Source organism: Oncorhynchus mykiss, chromosome 29 (assembly GCF_057628025.1).
Source record: "Oncorhynchus mykiss isolate SJ-2025 chromosome 29, ASM5762802v1, whole genome shotgun sequence".
Classification (NCBI taxonomy): domain Eukaryota; kingdom Metazoa; phylum Chordata; class Actinopteri; order Salmoniformes; family Salmonidae; genus Oncorhynchus; species Oncorhynchus mykiss.
In genome coordinates this window covers 39453779-39478925 of record NC_143050.1, presented here as the reverse complement: position 1 = coordinate 39478925, position 25147 = coordinate 39453779, and the positions used below count along the sequence as shown (strand labels likewise).

The window sequence follows — 25147 nt, the reverse complement described above, 5'->3', positions numbered from 1 at the left end:
TCTTTCTCTCCCTTTACCTCTCTCCTTCACTATTTCTCCATGCTCACTCATTCCCTATGCCCCTCTCCATCACTCCCTCATGTCTCTCCTTTCCGGAGTTGCTCTCTCTCTTTGTCAGTCGCTCTATGATTTAGTATTTTTTTATTTATCTCTTATTCTCTCCCCTCCATTTGCTGTTTCCTGGTGCCAACCTAGTTGTTTACCCTGCTCAGGTCAGTCCTAATTTCCATTTAGTTATGTTTTTTCTGAGCCCAACGTGCTGTTTCTCTGGAGAGAAATTGAATCATTCACGAGAGAGTGGGACACTGGTCTGAAGGGAGTTATACTTTTCATGAAGCAAATATTCAGCCTAGTTCAGTGCAGAAACATGGTAGTTAACTACAACGACCATAATCCATTGCGCCTGTTTTTTTTACACTAGTGATGTACATTCCGAGTCTTTTCAGTGAGCCGGCTCATTTGGCACCGTTCACATAAAAGAGACGGCTCATTTGGCTCCCAAATGGCTCTTCGTTTTTAATAAAACCCAATCTAGAACATTTTTTTTTTTTAAAAGGCTAATCTCCAATGTAAAGCCCAAAAGGTAGGCTACCATTATGTCAGATCATGAAATGTGAGTTCATTTCTTATTATGATTAGATGGCCTGTTTTAAGGCACTGACAAAATCGGCATGGACCAGATTGATGCGCTCTCCCCACTATTTATTGTTTCTGCAGTGAGGATTCACCCTCTTTGGGGTGATATTTTGTAACTTCTCTGAAGAAAAACATTGTTTTGCGCTCAAAAAGCAGTAGTACGTATGGAAATCAGGGAGCCTAATGAACGGCTCTTTCACCGAAGGGATTCGGTTCCCGACGTTCACCAGAAAGAGCCTCACCAAAAAGAGCCGTTCAAAAAGAGCCATTTGCAACCAAACAACCCATCACTAGGATACACTTTTATGCCTGCTGCGTTACCTTGGATACACACAGACCGCATGAGAGAGGAAAGTACACAGCACCATGAAGAGAGAGAGTGACGGGGACTAGTCAAATGATTTCGGGCAGACAGCCCTGCAGCATATTAAGGCAGGCTAGCCTAGCATACTTAGGCAGGCTAGCCTAGTTAAATAGGATGACTAAAGACAGTAGGCCTAGAGTATAGGGAGCAGAGAGAACATTGTCTGGCTGTTTGTCTGCTACTGCCTGAGCAGAGATCAGACTATTGACTTTTAAGGAATGAAAAATAACCGTCATCCAATAAAAAAAGGAAGTAATATAGATCCTATTTTTCTATTGATGTCTACCCAATGTGGACCTGACAGAGATAGCGGAATATTTTACAATGTTTTAGCAATTGAACATTTTAGCCATTTTTGGCCATTTCCTTTTAAAAGCGGTGAAATCATTTCATTTCATTGTTTCGTAACTTCTGCATGCTGGGTGGACTGTCTCCTGCAGTTGTGTCTCTTCATCCTCACAGAACTCTACGTAGATAAGAGGCTTTGCACGTGGATTGATCTCCTGATGTGTCCCAAATAGCACCCGATTCCCAATATAGTGCCCTACTTTGACCAGAGAGCCCTTGGAGCTCTGGTCGAAAGTAGCGCACTATAGGTGTTACAGGAAAAAAGGGAGCCAATTTGAGGACACAAGCTGTGAGTGACGACACCGCCTACCGGTGCTCGAATAATCATGTACTGGTAGTAAGCAGGGGGCCATCACTGTCAAATAAAGGGTGGGGGAGGGGAGATAGGGAACATGAAATAGAAAATGAGGGAGAGTGAGAGTGTGTATGTTGCAGAGAGGAAGTAATGTGTGTGTGTTCAGCACACGCGTGACAGAATATGTTTACGAATAAGTGAATCACACTTTAAAATTGGGCGTAGGTTGTGCATACAACTCATCTACGCTGTCAATCAAATGCACCTACACCACATTGGCTAAACAGAGGCTAGATTGAGGCCAACATATGGGATCCTGTTTTCTTAAAATGAGATCAAACAAAGGTGGGCCTATATAGTATTGAAAAGCAGTTGTTTTGAAACAACTGTGTGGAAGATAGACACAATGCACAGATAACATGTATGTGATAGTTTTGTCCGCTCATGAGATCTCTGAAGAAGCTAAGGTGTGTTCCAATGTGTTAAAAAAAAAAGGGATTGTGTATTTCTTTTCAGGTGTATCCATTGCGTACACTGTGCGCCTTGATGTTGAACGTTTCTGAGGTGTGTACTACATGTGCCTGAAGCTCTCACTTTAGTCTAAAACGATAAAGAACTTGTCCATGAACACTGGAAGTGTGCAAAGGCTGTTTACACAGACAGCCCAATTCTGATATTTCGCCCAATTATTGTCAAAAGAGCCTGTTTGATTGGTCAAAAGACCCATTATTTGCCAAAAGATCTGAATTAGTCTGCCTGTGTAAAACGCAGCCAGAGCGTGTGAGTGTGTGTCAGAAGCTTTCTCCGCCTACCTAATTTTTGCATGCATGCTCGGAGTCTCTCCTCAAGATTTGACACTCTGGTGTGGAGTTCCTCGTAGTCATAGGCTCCCATCTCCTCCTGGAGCTCGCTTAGAACTGACGTCAGGTTCTGGACCTCTTCCTTAAACTGCAATACCAATTTGGCATCGGCCTTGTACTCCTCCAACACTGGTATCAACGGCCTAAGCTCCTCCATTTTCGCTTTTATGGCCTGAAAGGATTAAAATAAGCTGGGTTCAGTGTCATGCTTTTGGCGAACAAAAATATAAGAGACTCCAAAAAAGCAGCAAAAGAAAAAAAGATAAAACACCTATCTGGCCCTGACTACTCTAGCCTTGCCTATCTTGACTCTCTGACAATACACAACTCTGTAACAGCACCCTCTTTGTTAGTGTGTGGGTGTACAGTGTTTGTACCTGTGTGTGTGTGTGTGTGTGTCTGAGGGAACAAACCCAGTGTGTGTTCCACCGTATCGGCGAGATAGCAGGAGGCTCCGTCCTAATGGAGACGAGCCGCTGCGTTAAACACAAGCTCCCAGTACACCAGGAAACAATTGGGAAAGCGCTTTATTGGTCATCATCGTTTAAAATGCAACATCTCCAAAAGGTTACATGCGTCGACATGTCACACACAACAAAGTGTCTGGGATTTTATCCTCACTAATGTTTGTAAGTACGTGGGAGTCTTTAGTGACCAAATATACATAGACAAACAAAAAAAACTAAAGTAAAACAACAATAATCATAATCATCAAAACAACAATATCAATCATTGTAAATAACTAAATGTTTACTTTTGAAAAAGCTTTTGGATGGGAAACATTGCAACAGTAACATGCAGGAAGTGACCAGTGGTGGGTAGATAGGTAGGTAGACTGGCTGGTTGGGAAAGGCGGTAGGTGGGGTTTCTTAGTAGTAGTACTAAAGGTGCTCAAGGTCAATCATAAACTATTTGATGCTCAGTACTGTGGTAGCCCAGTTCAGGTGGAACATGGGATTGACCTGCCTCTTCTTCTCTCTTTACATGTCCTAAAGTTAGCCCTGCAAGCAAGAAAATAACATACTTTTGACATCTAGCTTACTAACCTATCTAACAGACACAAAACAACACACACAGTAATGCACACACTGGATTAGAGAACATGTTAAACAGACTTTGATTTTTGCATTCGTGATATGAAGGTGTGGGGGTGGGGGGGGGGGGGGGGGGGGCATGCATTGGAAATGTACACACGCCGAAAGGAGTGCAGGGGGTGGAAATAGTTGTTTCCCAAATGTCATCGACACGGCTGTTTATGTTGACGTACAATATGTACAAATGTGCTTTTCTGAGTGTCAGGAAAGTAACACCAATGTGCAGGTGTAGCTTAATGATTATGTGGTTTAAAAGGTGTAGTTGGTTAGCTATGACCTTACTGGTGGATCTACTCTTTCATTGATTAGTTAAATCAATCAATAAAAAAAAGGGGTGCTAAACTTGGATTGTCGATAATCATTTAAAAGGAAGCAGTGGGAGGAGTGGGAGGAAGGAAGGAAGGAAGGAAGGGAGGGAGGAAGGAAGGAAGGAAGGAAGGAAGGAAGGAAGGAAGGAAGGAAGGAAGGAAGGAAGGGAGGAAGGAAGGAAGGGAGGAAGGGAGGAAGGAAGAAAGGGAGGAAGGGAGGAAGGAAGGAAGGAAGGAAGGAAGGAAGGAAGGAAGGAAGGAAGGAAGGAGAGCTAAGCAATGAATTAATATCTGGTTGATGATAGTTTTTGCATGTGCCCACTGAATGGTCTAGAATCCCCCCAGTACCAGCCCATATACTATAATTCATTATCGTTACTAGTATTAGTGGCAGTGGTAGTTGTTGTCGCAATGGTTATTGCTGTGGAGAAAGAAGACTGTTTCTCGGTAAGAGAGATTCCCAAATGTTCCTGTTCAAAAGTCTTAAGTCCCAATACAGTTCATTTTGACACATACTGATGCATTCAATTCTGAGAGCCTTTCCTAGAGAATATGAAAAGCACTTCAGGCGAACTATAGAAGAAGGAAATTTTCAGCACTCCAATGGTTCAATATCAATACTCATCCGCCAAACATGCATGGGTAATACATAAGTATTGAAATTTACATTTTTGGGAGTGCTCTCCATTGATTATCTGTGAGGGACCCAGCACATCCAAGACTTTTGATTGAGAATGTCGTTGTTTATTATCTGATGCTGGACCATATCCAGAGTGGGCACACACATAAACCAATCCATGGTGGATGGAGGTGGTTTTGATCAGATGAGTGGTGGTGATGGTGATGGCCCCTATAGCCCCAGCATGGTGGGTGTAGGTGTACTGGTCTGCTGCTGTACCTTGTATTGCTTGGCAGTGTTCTGCTTGTGGTTCTCCTCCACCTGTCTGAACTTGGTCTCCAGACCTCTCAGCTGCACCTCCATCTTCTCCACGTACTGCAGGTCCCTCTGTGTCCGCTGATCCAGCACCTGGATGGACTGGGTCATGTTCTGGACCTACATTGGGGAGAACAGGGAAGACATGGAGATGGGTATGCCTACACTCAAATATGGCCACCGATTCTTCCATAACAGAACATTGACTTGAATAGGATGCCCATTCTAGCAATTATATTTCTATGGTCTGGGCTCAGAGTCTGACTTCTGCAGAGCACATCTTAGCTTTGTGGGAAATCGTTGATTGGTACTAACTGGTGGCACAAGAAAGGGCCTGATCCTCTCTTGTATGTGGTGTTGCTATGTCAAATTGTACTGTGCTCTATTTCTATACCTGTCCATAATAATGCTATGTATTATTAGTTGCCTGTCGTATGCCACAGACAACTCCACAGACGTGACTGAACAACAAATCACTTAGTCTAAGGAAGAGAGATCTTTATGCGTCAATCATACTTATTGGCAGCTCGAGCAATACTATGGACACTCACCAACTGTTCTGATACACTCTGGGTTATTTTGAGATTAGCTTTACCATTTGCTAGCCAAAACAGAATCATGCATCATGAATACCACAAACATTTGGTAATTGTTCCTTCTCTAAGCCCTGTACTGCAGGGTTTTCCAAATTGTGCCGCCCCCCACGTTTTGGCCCTAGCACTACACAACTGATTCAAATAATCAAAGCTAGATGATGAGTTGGTTATTTGAGTCAGCTGTGTAGTGCTAGGGCAAAAACCAAAACGTGCACCCAGGGAGGGGCCCCAGGACCGAGTGTGTAAATCCCTGCTGCACTGTATGTGCATTGAGCTGGCTTGCATCATCTTTCGTGTTGTTTGGCTAGTGTGCGGTGATGTAATAGTGACTCCATGGTGACTCCGTGGAGGTTTCCATGGAACTCATTAGTGGCTGACTGGTTCCCGGTTCCCATTCTTGTCTCATGAACAACAGGGCGGATGAGGATGGGGCCGCAGGTGGGTGTGGGTGACAACCATCTAAACACAACCAAACACTTTTCTGTGAAACTTTTTTTAGGCACGTCAAGGCATTTCGAATTCCAATCCAAATGAATCACAGTGTTTAGATTGTACATACCAGAACACGTTAATTCGCTGCAACACTTTTTAAACACAAGAACATGTTAATTCGGCACACGGTGTTTAGATTTGAAACACTTAACACTGGGGATGTTATTTTAACACTGTAGGTAGGGTGTAAAGCTGTGTTTGCATATTTGCCTGCATGCCTTTCGAATGAATGTAAGAAATACCCACCTACAGTATGACTGTGTATGTTACTGAGAGACACATGGTTGTTACATTCAGAACCTTCCACCCTTGAAGCCTTCACGTGACTGCCTAAGTGAAAGTATTTCAATTGAATGTAAAAAGCTTTATGACCATATTTAATACATTTCGTAAGGCAATCAGCTATCCGGGCCATTCGCATCTGAAAATCCTGACTCACAGGCTCTATAAAACCAACAAGTCAGTGAAGCAGTAAGTAATTACTATCAGAATCAAACCAGTGGGAGAATATCCAACAACCTGATTATTTTATCACCCACAACCTGCACTCAGAATGACTGCTATGATGGCGGACATAACAAAGACGATTACAGTACCTAAACCATCTAAACTGGAACAACCATCTCAGCAACGGGCGCGATAAACAAAACCCTTAGTGATTGGATTAGTTTAGAAAATGTTTAGTTATTTATCTTTGTATAGTATAAGATCAATAGATAATAAGACAAACTGCTCTAAAAAATCAACCTGCAACAAATCACGCTGAGAAATATATGATCGTGGCACCCTTCCCACGTCTTTTGCACTCCGAGAGAGTTAACGGAAATGAATTCAACACGAGTAACAAAAACACCATGCGATTGAAAAGTTTTCTTGAATCAAATGTCCTATTCACTTCGCTGAAATGTAGGTAAGGTGACAGACATTCCTAACACTGATCTGAATAAAAGTTATGGAAAGTCACATCACTTTGTAATGACTAAAAGCACTCTAAACAGGATGATGGGAAAGTAAACACTAGTGTTTGAAATCGGATCACTTGGGAGATATACAGTAGGTGTTCTCCTGATTGGAAACTGACAGGAAACAGCTGACTATCATGTTTAATCTTGCATTTTAAACACCTGTGTTTAAGATGAGAACACTTGTTGTCTAATCTAAATGCCTAATGTTGAAGTTTTAAACACTGATGTTTACGTTATGAAAGTGTTCACATGCTGCATGGTTTTACAGTGTAGCTACAATCAAAAATGCTGGGTTAAAAATAACCCAATGTGGGTAAATATTGGACGTACAAATGTTGGGTTATTTTGAACCAGTCAGTTGGGTCACAAACAACCCATTGTTTACTTAAAGTTGGGTTGTTGATGCTGGGTTATTGAGCAATGATCCATCAGGTCAGATAAGAAAACTGGAGGCGTGTCTTAGTATGGGCGTGGCATTCGTATTGTTATTTTTGGCCACCCGTGAGAGTAAATGTCATTCAGGTACATCTGTTGTGTTTTATTGTCAATGCATGTTCAAGAAAACAATGCTAAATAACTCATGTCTGTTTGTTTTTTTTACCCAGCATTTTTGGAGGAGTAAACTTGGGTCAATTTTGTGGAGCTGGTGCTGAACAAGTTAAGGGAGGGTGCTGAAGTAGTGTGTTGTCTTGGACTGCTGCTGGTATGTGTGGGCTGCTGTCTGTGGGTTGTGTGGTGGTGGGGTAGTTGAATAATTCCATTGAAGTCTGTGAAGCAAGACTTGACAGGTCATTGGTTAGTGTTGCTTTGGGCATGAAGTAATAATACAATGAAAAAAAATATAATCGCAACATGTAGGTCCCATGTTTCATGAGCTGAAATAAAAATATCCCAGAAATGTCCATATGCACAAAAAGCTTTTCTCTCAAATTTTGTGAACAAATTTGTTTACATCCCTGTTAGTGAGACTAATCCATAAACCTGACAGGTATAGCATATCAAGAAGTTGATTAAACAGCATGATCATTGCACAGCTGCACCTTGTGCTGGGGACAATAAAAGGCACTCAAAAATCTGCAGTTTTGTCACACAACACAATGCCAGAGGGAGCACACAATTGGCATGCTGACTGCAGGAATGTCCACCAGAGCTGTTGCCAGAAAATGTAATGTTCATCTCTTTACCATAAGCCACCTTCAAAGTCATTTTATAGAATTTGGCAGTACGTCAAACCGGCCTCACAACCACCGACCACGTGTAACCACTCCAGCCCAGGACCCCCACATCCGGCATCTTCACCAGCAGGATCATCTGAGACCAGCCACACAGACAGCTGATGAAACTATGAGTTTTCACAACCAAAGAACTTCTGCACAAACTGACAGAAACCGTCTCAGGGAAGCTCATCTGCGTGATCGTCGTCCTCACCAGGGTGTTGATTTGATTGCAGTTCTGCGTCGTAATCGACTTTAGTGGGCACCTTCGACGGCCACTGGAGATGTGATGAATCCCAGTTTCAACTGTACCAGACAGATGGTAGACACTGTGTGTGTGAGCAGTTTGTCAACGTTGTGAACAGAGTGCCCAATGGTGCAGTGAGTTTATGGTATGGGCAGGCATAAACTACGGACAACGAACTCAATTTGAAAGCACAGAGAAGCGCTGATAAGATCCTGAGGCCCATTGTCGTGCCATTCATATCAGCATGATAATGCACGGCCCCATGTCGCAAGGATCTGTAGACAATTCCTGGAAGCTGTCCCAGAAATGTCCCAGTTCTTCCATGGCTTGCATACTCACCAGACATGTCACCCATTGAGCAGCTTTGGGATGCTCTGGATCGACATGTAAGACAGTGTGTTCCAGTTCCCGCCAATATCCAGCAATTTTGCACAGCCATTAGTGAGACAAAGTGAGACAAAATTCCATAGACCACGATCAACATCCTGAACAACTTTATGCGAAGGAGATGTCACACTGCATGAGGCACACCAGATACTGGCTGGTTTTCTGATCCACGCCCCTACCTTACTATAGACGCATACAATATCTATATTCCCAGTCATGTGAAATCATAGATTAGGGACTAATTTCTTTATTTCAATTGACTGATTTCCTTATATGAAATGTAACTCAGTAAAATCTTCAAAATTGTTGCATGTTGCGTTTATATATTTTGTTCCGTGTAGTTACCTTCTCGAGCAGTTGCCTCAACTGTTTGGTGCGGGCATCTCGTGAACACATGGACTGCTGCGGTGCCACCACGGTGCACACACACCTCCCCTCACTGTCCTGGGCTGAACTGTACACCTGCCACGACTCCTCTGGGTTCGCTGGCAACACCTGGAAGAAAGAGAGAGAGAGATAAAGAGAGAGAGCGGGAGGGAGGTTGGGTGGGTGTTCGGGAAAAATGGAATAACAAAATAACAAAAGCATCCATCCTATAATCCAATTGTCAGGGATTTGTTGAACAAATAACGTATTCTACCCCTTCCATCCTCGCCTGCTCTCTGACTGCATTGGCTTAGCTTGGCCACACATTTCAAACATACACTGTAGGCTTGTGGTCACATATAGAACCACTTGGAGTGGTGGAGCTAAACCCTCAGTACTCCGTGTTTATTGTCTCTCCACAGTGGCACTTACATAATGTCTCTCTGTGGGATGCACACGAACAAAGGATTAAGCACGGGGACATATGGCCATGATGAGAACTGTTTAACTCCTCCAACCTCTCACCCCGCTCCATCCAATCATCAAATGCAAACAGAGGGGAACAGCAGCCAATCGAACTGGTCGAGACCTTGAAATACTCAAGTTTGTGTACATTATTAAAGTTATTGATGTCCAACTATTTTTTTAAATATTTTAACCTGTTTTCTCCCCAATTTCATGGTATCCAATTGTTAGTAGTTACTATCTTGTCTCATCGCTACAACTCCCGTACGGGCTCGGGAGAGACGAAGGTCGAAAGCCACACGTCCTCCGAAACACAACCCAACCAAGCCGCACTGCTTCTTAACACAGAGCGCATCCAACCCAAAAGCCAGCCGCACCAATGTGTCGGAGGAAACACTGTGCACCTGGCGACCTGGTTAGCGAGCACTGCGCCCGGCCCGCCACAGGAGTCGCTGGTGCGCGATGAAACAAGGATATCCCTACCGGCCAAACCCTCCCTAACCCAGACGACACTAGGCCAATTGTGCATCGCCCCACAGACCTCCCGGTCGCAGCCGGCTGCGACAGAGCCTGGGCGCAAACCCAGAGTCTCTGGTGGCACAGCTAGTGCCCTAGACCACTGCGCCACCCAGGAGGCCATGGTGTCCAACTATTTAACAATACAAGGATGAAGTGTGAGATTGCCAAAATTAAACAATGAAGACAGGGCAAAGCTGAGTATGCAGAATCCTGCAAAGCTTGAGAGGTCATCAAAGAATGTGGTGCTGATCTCACAATCAATTGACCACAATCTGATAGGGATCTGACAACGGTGTTGATGTGACATGGCTCTATCCTTGACCCTGAGTGATTGACCTGCTGAGGCCCACACTCAAACAAATGCTGGGTTAAAAACAACCCAGTGTTGGGTAAATAGTGGACAGACAACACGTTGGGTTATGTTTGACCCAGCCAGTTGACTCACTGAGCTATGATCCACCGGGTCAGAGCAGAAGACTAGAGGCATGGCTTAGTCGGGGCATGACTTACGGATAGTAATTTTTTTGAGTAAATGTCATTCCAAGTTAATCTGTTCTGTTGTACAGTCAACACATGTTAAGGTTGAGAACAGAACACTACCAAATCAAGAATCCCCTGTTACTCTTCTGCAGTAAAATCTTGTAATGCCAAGTACTTCTCTGCAGCTGCCACCACAACGTTTATGTTCTGTGACTCACGTTCCATTTCTGCTGTACAGTTGATAACCATGGCTGTCAGGTTAAAAACTCAGCAGGACAGACAGTGTCTTCTCTGTTTCACCACGCTCTCCACTGGGTCTGCGTCGCACCAAATGGCGGGAGTCACATACACCTGGAATCTTCCATTTCAGTTGATCCTCCTCAGCACTTAACTCCATCACTCCTTTTAATGGCACCCTGCTCCAAAGAGCAAAGCAAGTCATAGTTATTGCCCCAATGTGCATGGCTGTGAGCGCCCGCGCCCTCTGGACGGAAGAAATGCAAAAAAATCATCACGAGTCCTCTTCAAGTTACTTTCACTGACTCTTCTTCTTCTACTTTGGGATTGGTTCACATCCAACTTCTAGTTGCATACACCGCCACCTACTACTAACTTCTGGTAATACAAAATTGGGGGAAAAGGAAAATGACCCTGACAATTATTAGCCCTCGCTAAAAAAACACTACCCTAATTCCATTATTTAACCCTATCTAATCCTTCTCCAGGCCAAAGGTCTGGGAGGAAAGAACTACCACTCAACACCCCCTGCAAATCTTTTGCAGCAAAAACTCACAAACCCAAGGACTTCTCTGCAGCTGCCACCACAACCTCAAATTCTCTGTGACTCACGTTGCATTTCTGCGGTTCGGTTGACAACCACGTCTATGAATGCTAAGAAACCCACCTTACTGAAGCGCATATTATTCCCATCCCTCTCTAATGGTCTCTTCCTACTCACAGAAATCCTCTCGGGATCCCCCACGCTGTACCCATCTTCCTCTACCCCTCTCTTCACTGCTTCGGCATACGACACTGTCTGTACTACTCGGACCCTCAACCTGCCTATTGTCTCACTGGAGACCCGATCTCCAACCCCATGGGCACCGCCACAGCTAACACACAACTTTCTCCACCGATGCGACGCATTCCTTCGTCTCGTGCCCTCCTGCACACTTGTTACATCTCCCTCCTACACACTGCTGCAACATGACCATAAGCTTGGGTCATAATAGACCGCAGTATTTTCAGAACAAAACCTCTCACAGGATAACTAACACATCCTAACTTTGCAGGACAGACGACAACATCATCATCATCGCCACCACCAATTCACCACACTTTCCACCATGTATTTGACTGACTGACTCAACCCTTGTAATTCCTTGACAATACGACAGAATGTATTAACTGGAATGGCATTCACTCTCACGGTTGGCCAAAAATATCTACAGCATTTTGTTAGAGTGCAGATAGCTTAGAAATTAGTCATCACAAAACCTTTCAGCCAAAGACTCTGGCTCCATATATAAATGTATCTACAGTTCTGGTGGCACGAACATAGGAAATAGCCAATAGATATCTGCATTGTTCATCTGAAAGCGTTGAACTTCCATTCCATTCAGTCTCTCTCTCTCTCTCCATTACATATCTGCAGGACTAATCTGAAATCGTAGCACTTTCATTACTACTGTGGATAAAAGCCAACAGCGTCCTGATCCTGAATCCACACACTCATTCCACAATCCATCGTTTAACTGTACATCATGACCAGGGTGCAAGAGAAGCCTATTCCAATACTGAATATTAGCCTGAGTCAAATGTCCGGTGGCCATAGTACTGCTGAGAGTGAATGGATAGTGCATGGATGCAGTTTGTCATCTCTACCTTAGAGCCCTAAAGGGAACCAGAAAGGTCACCAACAATTAACTTAAAAGTGTGGTAAATAAATGTGAATGTTTTAAAGGCAACTGGCAACCTTTCCATATTTACTTCACAGAGGCATTGACTGAATATAATGAAAAAGGTAGATGGTCAACTACACACAAGAAAAGAATGGTTCTAAATAACACCAGATAGGGGTCATTTGGCTTGTAACCATAGCGGGAGCCCTTTTTTGAAGGTTCAATAAAGAACCATGCTAATTAGAACCTGTTTGGTGATATAAAGAACATTTCTCAACATGAAAGGTCATTTTATAGATTATTTTGAAAAACAATCCGTTTTTTTTTCAATTCTGGTCAGCCATATTATATTGTTAGAATTCCATAGGTGTTATTACTGTGTTAATCGACAAGTTGAGTCGAGTGAGCTACCGCTGGAACAGATGGGGGTCCCTGAAGAAAGAATTGAGAACTGACTGATTTCATCAATCGTTCTCAATTAACAAGACCATACATGAGTCTTTCACAAAGCACTTCGAACGACTAAACGCAGATACTGGCCTAACACAACACATGAGACTAACTGGAATGACACTCTGACTCACGGTTACACAACAATATTCTAAGCGTGTCCTACATTTGAATTATCACTAAATGAGTAAAGAACCCTTTTGTGAACTGTAAGGAACCATTGAAGAGCTCAAATGGTTATTTTAGTCATTAAATACTTTTTATTTTATATTTTTATACATATAATTAAGCATTATGATTATGGCTCTAGACTACAAGAAAAAGCTATTTCAGCTGATTGAAAAATGTCAAATTCTCCAATTTCACCACCCCCCCAGCCGTCCTCATGTACTTTGTACCCCCTAGATTTTTTGTGTGCATGGTTTAGAGGAAGTTTAAAAAAAATCTATAATCCCACAGGAGAACAGCTCAAAGTCAGAGTGCAAACACGGATGTTATTACCAGAGCCGTGTCTTATCTAAACACATGGCTCTAGTTATTGCTATGTAATAACGCAACATTTTGTCTGTCATGAAATAAGCGAAAATTACGATGTAATATTGTAATATTTCGGCCCTTCATTACAGTGCAGCCTTTATATCGGACCAGATAATACTGTTTTGTGGTTTAATTATTGAAATGGTTTATGTTCTAATCAAATAGCTTTTTGACAAAAAACGTAAACCATTATCAAGGAGTGCGTTTTATTAATTATTTCTTACTCAACCTCATTGCGTAAAATCACATATACATTTTTTTTTTCTCTGCAGGTTTCAACATTTATTTCACGAAGAATTAGCCTATTTATGTTTAATAAATAATTACATTTTCTTCGATTAACCAAAAGGTCAGATTGTGCTTGACAAAGATACAAAGAGAAGAAGCTTTCTGCCCCGAGTAATAACAGGACCCAATTATGTATCGGGTGCGCTTTTCATTCGATGATCAGAGAATCTGAGACCCCACTGAGGGTGCCTGAAATCCGAGGGATAAATATGAACCCAGCTGCTTTCACTGTAGAGGTCTGGCCGCGAAATGTCATTTTCACTCAATTTTCACCTTGCAGCGTTTTATCAATGACAGCACCCAAGTCCATTACCGCTCTCAGTTTCCACCGGGCGCCCTTGTTCTCCTCCACCTCAGCGCGCTACCCCCGCCTCACCTCGAAAATACAGTAACCTACAACTAGTCTCTCTCTCTCTATCTCGAGTGATGTCAAACTGAGAAAGACGATATCAACCATGCCTCTGCAATTCCATTTGCTCTAAAATCTGAGAGCCAACCAAGCGCTGGAAACAGACTGCACAACATAAAAATACACTAGTGTCCCTGTCAAGCAAAAAAACAAAAAGAGCTTAAAGAGAATGGCTTTTATACGTTTAATAATTAATGAACCAATGAGAGCGAATAAAAATAAAATAAGTAACAGTTGGGTAAATAATACGCAGCCAAAATGAAGCCGCGAAAAACGAAAAGTTGTGGTGACACTTACTCCGGTGCTCCTGTCCGGGTAGCCTGCCCTCTCCGCGGTGATCTTGGTGGTGTTGAGCCCCACCAGCGAGGGCAGCGTCTGCGACATCCAGTTAGTGATCATCGCCATGGTGCTCAGCACCACACCGATCTTCAACAACGGTACCGACATCTCTTCACTCTGTGTTTAATTAACCCAAATTAGCTGCATTCTATTTCAGCACAATCCGGTGAGAAACGAGCAAGGCAAGCCATGTTGCCCGGTGAAGCCACAGCCTGCTGGTGTAACACCCGTAGCCCCGTTTCGGTCGGTCGTTTCTTGGACATCACTGGTGAATGGCGGAATGGTTCGGATCTGGAAAAAAACTCGGGGCAGGTATGGATCACGTTAACGAGAATAAACCCTCGATGACCCGAAAGTCGTGAGAAAGTGAGATTGAGGAGTGGGTTAGAGATGCAGAAATATGGATGGACAGGCCTATCTCTTTCAATTCAAATGACAGGGCTTTCTCTCTCTGTGCTGTCCCGCGCTCTGTTGGCTTTCCCGTTCTCCCTTCCTCTTTCGTTCACGCCCTCAGTCCGCCTCCTGCCTCGCGCACTCTTGGATATAAGTGCGAGTGACTACACACAGGCTGTTCCAAAAGGAGAAGGAGGTGCCTGCAGATATATATATATATACACACAAAACAATGGATCTGTATACTGCCAGATAGGGGTTATTTGGCTTGTAACCGTAGCGGAAAACTTTTGGTGCAATATAGAACCATTTTTTCAAGATTCTACACGGAACATGCTATAAAGACCCATTCAAATGTTTTCTATATAGCACCAAAAAAAGGGTTCCACTATGGTTGCAACTCTTTTTGGGGGCTATATAGCAGCCTTTATTACGGTTCTTTATTTAACTTTGTGGAGAATGGTTCCATAAAGAATCTTTCTAAGTCTAATATATAATTATTCAAGTTGACCTTAATATCATGAACAACCTCATGCAATTAAAGTCCATTATGATTTGATTTAAATACTCCACCAGTTCAGAATTTGATCAGAAGTTGTGATGGGCATATTAAGGTGAGATAGGCAAATAAGAGCTGAACATATGCCTAATAGGGCACACAATAAGGATAACAAGCATGTATTATCCAATAATGAAAAAAAGTGCATTAAAACACATCAACGATTTTAACACAAAACCAAGCTTAATTCAAAAGTCCCCAAAATGCACAACTATCATTATCAACACTGCCTTTACAGTAAAACTAATGATGTTGAAGACTCTGGCACCATCTTGTAGCTGCTTTTGGTGTTGCTGGTACTTCAAACTGTCTTTTAAAGGGACAGTAGTCACAAGGCAACACTGTTCTTCATTAAATAGCCGTGAAATATCACATACATGTCAGAACCCAATTTAAATGTGTAAATTAATCACCCAACGGTTAGCGACTAATTTTGTGTTTGGAAGGTGTGCCTAATTTGCATCACCAAAAAGGATTTCTGAAGGTGTTGCAGACAAAAGAACAAGCACGGCAGGGGTCGGCAACCCTGTTCCTGGGGTGCCACAGGTACTGCAGGATTTTGTTCCAACTAGGCACCACACCTGACCAACTGAGCTAATTGATCAGTTCAGTGATTGCCTAAAGTCAACACACCTGGTCTTCCAGGTGTTTTAAACAACAAAACATGAAGTGCCTGCGGCATTACAGGACCAACGTTGCCTACCCCTCACATACAGGTTCAGGTGAATTGATTCTCACTCACTCACGCTCTCTCTTTCTCATTATTTGAATAAGCTCTGTAGTGGTAGGGCAAAAACCAGGGTTTTGGAAACCCTGCCATAGGCAATATACATAGTATCAACCTTGTCAGAGTAGTAGAAGTACTGACTTAGGATCAGTTTTGACTTCAAGCTCACAATGAATAAGATTACAAGGGGGACTTGATCCTAAATCAGCACTCCTACTCTGAGAAGCGAGATTTGGTTTGGGAGCCCTTCACCTCACGGGTAAAGCATTTTAGTGGTCCCCCTCTTGATTGCGAAGAGAACAAATGATGTTTTAAAGTTAACTTCCTACAATTCTACACATTTTGCCATGGGGCATAGAGAAAATGTTGCAGTTTCAAGGCACATTTTCTGCAACATTTTGCCACAGGGCGGAAAGAAAATCTTTCCGTTTTAAAACACATTTTGTGCAATTCTACTCATTGTGCCATGGGGCTGAACAGAACGTTTTCTTGTTTTAAAGCTAATTTCCTGCAATTCTACAAATTCTGCCACGCGGTGGAGATATATTTTTGCAGTTTTAAAACTAATTTCATGCAATTCTACACATTTTACCATTACTTATCCCATGTTCATATGATACCTGAGTGAGAGTGACTAACAAAATCAGTGAGGGTCCCCTGTAGGTCAGGGCCCCTAGGCACTGCTGATACACTACCAAATTTCGATTATCGTCCGGGGCCCTAAGCAACCGCTTATGTTGCTCATGCCCAGGGCCAGCCCTGCATACGGCCCTGAACCACAGCCATATCCACAGCAGCAGGACCAGTACTCTAGGCACCATACCTGTCTCCTTCTTTTATCCTATTACCTCTTTCCCATTACCTTGTGACTATTTTGGATCCTCACTTTAATCATTCCGTTAATATTACTCAATAAATAATTTCATTACAGCGTTTTGGTTCATGTGACCGGAATGGTGTCACATTTTTTTTCCCCATCCCTAGTAAACACAGCTGATTAAACTAATTCTATTCTAAACCGAAGATCATGATTAGTTCATTATTGGATTCAGGTATGCTAGCTGGGTCTGGGGCAAAAGGGTGACACCAATCAGCACCCCGAGGACTGAAGTTGCCCAACCCTGAAGTAAAGAATCAAAGTAGTGCTCAACCTATAGGTTTAGCTGTAATACTGCAAGATATTACATCAAGACCCAAAATATACAGTGTTATATGGGCTATTGATGTCCTCTCAGTAATGCAGTATGGTGATATAAATAAGACTCAGTCTCCCATTCTCTCTCACCTTCAGTCTCTCCTTCCTTTTCCCTTGTCCTCTCTCCCCCCTCCTACTATGTATCTGTCTCTCCATCCCCCCCTCTCTCTTTGACCTTTCTCAGTGCACAGTACACAGCAGTTGTGACTCTACAGGACAGTGTGAGGTATCAGAGGGGGTCAGCTCACCTCTGTGTGTGCCCTCACCTACCCTGCCCATCCCAGCCCAACCCATCCAAGTCCTGTCCTGTCCTGCCATGACCTCCCCTCCCCTCTCCTGCCCAGCTCAGCCCACCCCATCACAGGGCCATCTCATCTCTGCCAGTCAGTTTGCATAGCAGTACTAAGCATTAATAATCTGCTTTAACTGGGTTGGTTTCCCCAACACAAATTCAACCTAGTCCTTGAGCATGTTTTTTAGTCCGTGACTTGGCTTAATCTGTGTATGGGAAACCGTTCCTATGACTATGCCCTGGACAGATCAGCTAAACCACTGGAACAGATCAGTCAGTGGAGGACTAGCTCAGGCTTGTCACGCTAGAATGGCTTGACTGACCGATTCACAGAGAGTGGCAGAGAGGAAATTAAGGAGTAAAAGGAACATTACAGTAAGTATCATGCAGAAAGCCTGAGGTTCACACATCCCCAATTATGTCTCTCATTTAGTCAGACTAGAATGTCATTTAAAACGGCTATATTCTCCCATGTTATATGGTTGCTATGACCATATGGCATGTATAACTACTGCAGCTACTACTACATACACAACTCTGAATGTACAGTATGACATATGATCATCAATGATCTCTCCCATTGAGTCGGATGGAGCTGTGCCAATTAAAATGGACAACTTCTTTCACTCACACTGAAATATGAATAAATCAAATCCAAGATGTCAATCACATAATGAAATGCAGCTGCAGAGACTCCATCTTTCTCTCCATATTTCTCACTCTCCCAAGAACTGAATTGATTATAGAGTGTAAACCTTGCATTACAACCCCCCCACTCTCTCTCTCGCTCTCTCACTCGCTCTCTCGCTATCTCTTGGATCCCTACATTTCTAGCTGGGTGAGAGATGTAGCCGAAGCTGATCAGCACACTGGACATAAGTGTTTGGAATTTTGTCTCTACAAATGAATGTATTGTCTGCATGAGTGTGTTTGTGGACATGTGTACATTTTTGCTGAGGATTTATGTATGTGTATAGTGAATGCATTTGAATGTGCTTCAGCGTGTAAATGAGCTAGAAAGATGTGTCAACATCATGTAATTGTCTCTGGCCCCCTCCCAGTTAGGGGGAGTGATGAGCTCTACAACAGTCTCACAACTCAATCACTGGTTGAAAACTGTTTTCTGCCCCTCCCAAAAGATAGAATTTGTAGACAATAGGCCCTCTTTCTGGGACTCACCCTCAAACAGGACCACGCCAGGACTCCCTCCTAACTGGAGGGGTGCTCTCATCTTATCTATCAACATAGACAGGGCTATAACTCCTCTAACTAAACAATGCGATACGGTGCAGGCCAGGCAGCAGGCTGTTAGACAACTAGCACAGTCAGTGTAGTCAGCTCAGCTATCCACATTGAGACCGTGTCTGTCCCTCAATCTAGGTTGGGCAAAACTATACATGGCGGTGTTTGCTTTAGTAATCTCACTGAAATAAAGACCTCCGCCATTCCTGTCATTATTGAAAGAGATTGTGATATCTCACATCTCAAAATAGGGCTACTTAATGTTAGATCCCTCATTTCCAAGGCAGTCATAGTCAATTAACTAATCACTGATCATAACCTTGATGTGATTGGCCTGACTGAAACATGGCTCCAGCCTGATGAATTTACTGTGTTAAATGAGGCCTCTCCTTCTGGTTAGACCTGTGACCATATCCCCCGCGCATCCCGCGAAGATGTACCAACAAAAAAAATACTGTGTTTTCATCTTTTAAGCTTCTAGTCATGGAATCTATGCAGCTTACTCATAGCAACTGTTTACAGGCCTTGTGGGCATGTACAGCGTCCCTCACTGAGTATCTTGAATTCATATCAGACCTTGTAGTCATGGCAGATAATATTCACATTTTTGGTGACTTCAATATTCACATGGAAAAGTTCACAGACCCACTCCTAAAGGCTTTCGGAACCATCATACACTCAGTGGGTTTTGTCCAACATGTCTCCGGACCTACAGTAACAGCCAAAAGTTTGGACACACCTACCCATTCCAGAGTTGTTTTTTTTTTTACTATTTTGGACATTGTACAATAATAGTGAAGACATCAAAACTACGAAATAACACATGTGGAATCATGTAGTAACCAAAAAAGTGTTTAACAAATCCAAAAAATATTTTATATTTGAGATTCTTCAAAGCAGCAACCCTTTGCCTTGATGACAGCTTTACACACGCTTCGCATTCTCTCAACCAGCTTCATGAGATACCTGCAATGCATATCAATTAACAGGTGTGCCTTGTTAAAAGTTAATTTGTGGAATTTCTTTCCTTCTTAATGTGTTTGAGACAATCAGTTGTGTTGTGACAAGGTAGGGATAGTATATAGAAGATAGCCCTATTTGGTAAAATACCAAGTCCATAGTATGGCAAGAACAGCTCAAATAAGCAAAGAGAAACAACAGTCCATCACTACTTTAAGACACGAAGGTCTATCAATCTGGAAAATTTCAAGAACTTTCAAGAAGTTTCTTCAAGTGCAGTCGCAAAAACCATCAAGCGCTATGATGAAACTGGTTCTCATGAGGACTGACACAGGAAAGGATGACCCAGAGTTAACTCTGCTGCAGAGGATACGTTCATTAGAGTTAACTGCACCTCAGATTGCAGTCCAAATAAATGATTCACAGAATTCAAGTAACAGTCACATCTCAACATCAGCTGTTCAGAGGAGACTGCGTGAATCAGGCCTTCATGGTTGAATTGCTGCAAAAAAATACCACTAAAGGACAACAATAATAAGAAGAGACTAACTTGGGCCAAGAAACACAATGGACATTAGACCGGTGGAAATATGTCCACACGTCTGATGAGTCCAAATGTGAGATTTTTGGTTCCAACTGTCGTGTCTTTGTGAGACGAAGAGTATGTGAACGGATGATCTCCCCATGTGTGGTTCCCACGGTGAAGCATGGAGGAGGAAGTGTGATGGTGTGGGGGTGCTTTGCTAGTGAAACTGTCAGTGATTTATTTAGAATCCAAGGCACACTTAACCAGCATGGCTACAATAGCATTCTGCAGCGATACGCCATCCCATATGGTTTGTGCTTAGTGGTACTAGTATTTGTTTTTCAACAGGACAATGACCCAAAACACACCTCCGGGGTGTGTAAGGGCTATTTGACCAAGATGGAGAGCGATGGAGTGCTGAATCAGATGACCTGGCCTCCACAATCACCCGACCTTAACCCAATTGAGATCGTTAGGGATGAGTTGGACAGCAGAGTGAAGGAAAAGCAGCCAACAAGTGCTCAGCATATGTGGGAACTCCATCAAGACGGTTGGAAAACCTTAATTTGTCTAGATGGACAAGTTTTTGCCTGGTTTAGATCTTATCTGTCGGAAAGATATCAGTTTGTCTCTGTGGATAGTTTGTCCTCTGACAAATCAATTGTACATTTCGGTGTTCCTCAAGGTTCCGTTTTAGGACCACTATTGTTTTCAATATATATTCTACCTCTTTGTAACGTAATTCGGAAAACACAATGTCAACATTCACTGCTATGCGATGAAACGTGGTAAAGCCCCAAAATTGCCTACTCTTGAAGCCTGTGTTTCAGACGTAAGGAAGTAGATGGCGGTAAATGTTTTACTTTTAAACTCGGACAAAACAGAGTTGCCATTTCTAGGTCCCAAGAAACAAACAGATCTTCTGTTGGATCTGACAATTAATCTTAATGGTCCCAAATTAAACTGTGAAGGACCTCAGTGTTACTCTGGACCCTGATCTTTCTTCTGACAAACATATCAAGAATATATCAAAGGGCAGTTTTTTCCATATTCAAAACATATCACTTTCACTTTCAGATTAGACTTACTGCAATACTCGGTTAGGCTACTGCAATGCTCTACTTTCCGGCTACCTGGATAAAACACAAAATAAACTTCAGTTAGTGCTAAACACGGATGCTAGAATCTTGACTTGAACCCAAAAATGTGACCAAATTACTCCAGTGCTAGCCTCTCTACTCTGGCTTACTGTTAAGGCTAGGGCTGATTTCAAGGTTTACTGCTGACCTACAAAGCATTACATAGATCTGCTCCTATCTATCTCTCCGATTTGCCGTACATACAGTTGGAGTCGGAAGTTTACATACACCTTAGCCAAACACATTTAAACTCAGTTTTTCACAATTCCTGACATTTAATCATAATAAACATTCCCTGTCTTAGGTCAGTTAGGATCACCACTTTATTTTGAGAATGTGAAATGTCAGAATAATAGTAGAGAGAATTATTTATTTCAGCTTTTATTTATTTCATCACATTCCCAGCAGGTCAGAAGTTTACATACGCTCAATTAGTATTTGGTAGCATTGCCTTTAAATTGTTTAACTTGGATCAAACGTTTCGGGTAGCCTTCCACAAGCTTCCCACAATAGATTGGGTGATTTTTGGCCCATTCCTCCTGACAGAGCTGGTATAACTGAGTCAGGTTTGTAGGCTGCCTTGCTCGCACACGCTTTTTCAGTTCTGCCCACACATTTTCTATAGAATTGAGGTCAGTGCTTTATGATGGCCACTCCAACACCTTGACTCTGTTGTCCTTAAACCATTTTGCCACAACTTTGGAAGTATGCTTGGGGTCATTGTCCATTTGGAAGACCCATTTGCGACCAAGCTTTAACTTCCTGACTGATGTCTTGAGATGTTGCTTCAATATATCCACATAATTTTCCGGTGTTAGTGTTCTGCGACCCCCACAACATGATGCTGCCACCCCCGTGCTTCACGGTTGGGATGGTGTTCTTCGGCTTGCAAACCTCCCCCTTTTTCCTTCAAACATAACTATGGTCATTGTGGCCAAACAGTTCTATTTTTGTTTCACCAGACCAGAGGACATTTCTCCAAAAAGTACAATCTTTGTCCCCATGTGCAGTTGCAAACCATAGTCTGGCTTTTTTATGGCAGTTTTGGAGCAATGGCTTCTTCCTTGCTGAGCTGCCTTTCAGGTTTTGTCGATATAGGACTTGTTTTACTGTGGATATAGTTACTTTTGTACCTGTTTCCTCCAGCATCTTTACAAGGTCCTTTGCTGTTGTTCTGGGAATGATTTGCACTTTTCGCAGCAAAGTATGTTCATCTGTAGGAGACAGAACACGTATCCTTCCTGAGCGGTAATGACAGCTGCGTGGTCCCATGGTGTTTATACTTGCGTACTATGGTTTTTGCAGATGAACGTGGTACCTTCAGGTGTTTGGAAATTGCTCCCAAGGATGAGCCAGACTTGTGGAGGTCTACAATTTTTTTCTGAGGTCTTGGCTGAGTTCTTCTGATTTTCCCATGATGTCAAGCAAAGAGGCACTGAGTTTGAAGGTAGGCCTTGAAATACATCCACAGGTACACCTCCAATTGACTCAAATTATGTCAATTAGCCTATCAGAAGCTTCTAAAGCCATGACATTAAGCTGTTTAAAGGCACAGTCAACTTAGTGTATGTAAACTTATGACCCACTGGAATTGTGATACAGTGAATTATAAGTGAAATAATCTGTCTGTAAACAATTGTTGGAAAAATGACTTGTGTCATGCACAAAGTCGATGTCTTAACCGACTTGCCAAAACTATAGCTTGTTAACAAGACATTTGTGGAGTGGTTCAAAAACCAGTTTTAATGACTCCAACCTAAGTGTATGTAAACTTCCGACTTGAACTGTACCTACACTGTACCTACACGTATGCTACAAGATGCAGGCCTCCTTACTGTTCCTAGAATTTTGAAGCAAACAGCTGGAGGCAGGGCTTTTCCTATAGAGCTACATTTTATGGAATGGTCTGCCTATCCATGTGAGAGATGCAAACTCGGTATCGACCTTTAACTCTTTACTTATGACTCATCTCTTCAGTAAATCCTATGATTGAGTGTAGTCTGACCCAGGGATGCGACAGAGAACAGCAAGGCAGTGGAGCAACTAAACGCCCTTGCTGTCTCTGCCTGGCCAGCTCCCCTCTCTCCACTGGGATTCTCTGCCTCTGACCGTATTATGGGGGCTGAGTCCCTGGCTTACTAGTGCTCTCCCATGCACTCCCTTGGAGGGGTGCATCACTTAAGTGGGTTGCGTCAGTGACGTAATCTTTCTGTCCGGTTTACGCCCTCTTGGGCTCAGCGTTGGATGAGACCTTCATGGGTTATACTCAGCCTTGTCTCAGGGTAGTAAGTTTGTGGTTTGTTGATATTCCTCTAGTGGTGTGAGGGCTATGCTTTGGCAAAGTGGGTTGGGTTATATCCTGCCTAGTTGGCCCTGTCCGGGGGTATCGTCGGACGGGGCCACAGTGTCTCCCGACTCCCCCATCTCAGCCTCCAGTATCTATGCTGCAATAGTCCATGTGTCGGGGGGCTAGGAGCAGTCTGTTATGTCTGGTGTCTTGTGTGAATTGAAGTATGCTCCCTCTCTTTCTCTCCCTCCCCTCCCGGAGGACCTGAGCCCTAGGACCATGCCTTAAGACTACCTGGCCTGATGAGTCCTAGCTGTCTCCAGTCCACCTGGTTGTGCTGCTACCTCCAGTTTCAACTGTTCAACTGCCTGCGGCTATGGAATCCTGAACTGTTCACCGGATGTGCTACCTGAACCTGCTGTTTTCTACTCTCTCTCTCTCTCTCTCACTCTCTCTCTCCCCCTCTCTCTAGACCGCACCTGCTGTCTCGACCTCTGAATGCTCGACTATGAAAAGCCAACTGACATTTACTCCTGAGGTACTAACCTGTTGCACCCCCATATAACCACTGTGATTATTATTTGACCCTGCTGGTCATCTATGAGCGTTTGAACATCTTGAAGAACAATCTGGCCTTAATGGCCATGTACCCTTATAGTCTCCACCCGGAACAGCCAGAAGAGGACTGACCCCCCTCCCCCCCCCCCCCCCAGAGCCTGGTTCCTCTTGAAGGGGTTAGGGTCCCAAAGACCCTTCCCATTATTAATTAAGGGGACCTTAAGATTCATATGTTTTTCTGCAGGCCTTATAATAGATACGGTTGCTATGTGCCTAAAAACTCTACCACTATACCTTCCACAAGCCATCTATTTTAGTCTTTGTGGTTATGCCCTAGCTGTTGCAAGAGTGTGCTTGCAGGCTAGGTCTGAGTCAGACCGAAACTAGATAAAGAGAAGTAACCACTGTCTGGTTTTGACATTTTGATCTTGTGTGACAGTGGACAATGCTAATGAATTCAGAGACGCTACTGTACTAGGTTGTCTTATAAGGTAACCTCAGCATATTGCTGTATACATACATTGACGTAGGTGATCATACCACCAGGGAGTGATCACATGTATAAAATCAGCTGCGCCCTCAGGAGGGGTTGCAGAACTTACTCTGAAACACACGTGCTGTGTTTCCGTTGTCAAGTTCTGTCTGCAATTGCATTAATAAAGGTTTGATTGATGTACTTAAAGAAGATATTGTCTGATTGCTGATTTTACCAATAAGCCAATGATTGACAAGGAACAAGGAACCTACCCCGACACTCTCTAGGTTTCTTCCTAGG

The 25147-nt window shown here is 43.1% G+C and overlaps 1 protein-coding gene and 1 long non-coding RNA gene across 5 annotated transcripts in view; one reads left to right on the top strand and one right to left on the bottom strand.

Annotated features, from left to right (window-relative positions):
• The window catches only part of LOC110509591 (noelin), a 56920-nt gene that overhangs the window by 13000 nt on the left and 18773 nt on the right, over positions 1–25147 (bottom strand). For 2 of the 4 annotated variants that reach the window (XM_021590575.3, XM_021590574.3), the window contains exons 2-4: positions 9086–9235; positions 4804–4959; positions 2456–2675 (exon numbers count right to left, since the gene is read on the bottom strand). In XM_021590575.3, coding sequence (XP_021446250.3) covers positions 2456–2675; positions 4804–4959; positions 9086–9235 — 526 coding nt within the window. Of the gene's footprint in view, positions 1–2455; positions 2676–4803; positions 4960–9085; positions 9236–10788; positions 13040–14452; positions 15135–25147 lie in introns of those variants that run through there. The other 2 variants (XM_021590573.3, XM_036967474.2) reach the window with 2 other exon arrangements.
• Positions 1–25147, top strand: part of LOC149970446 (uncharacterized) — an 89640-nt gene that overhangs the window by 52375 nt on the left and 12118 nt on the right. The window lies entirely within an intron of this gene.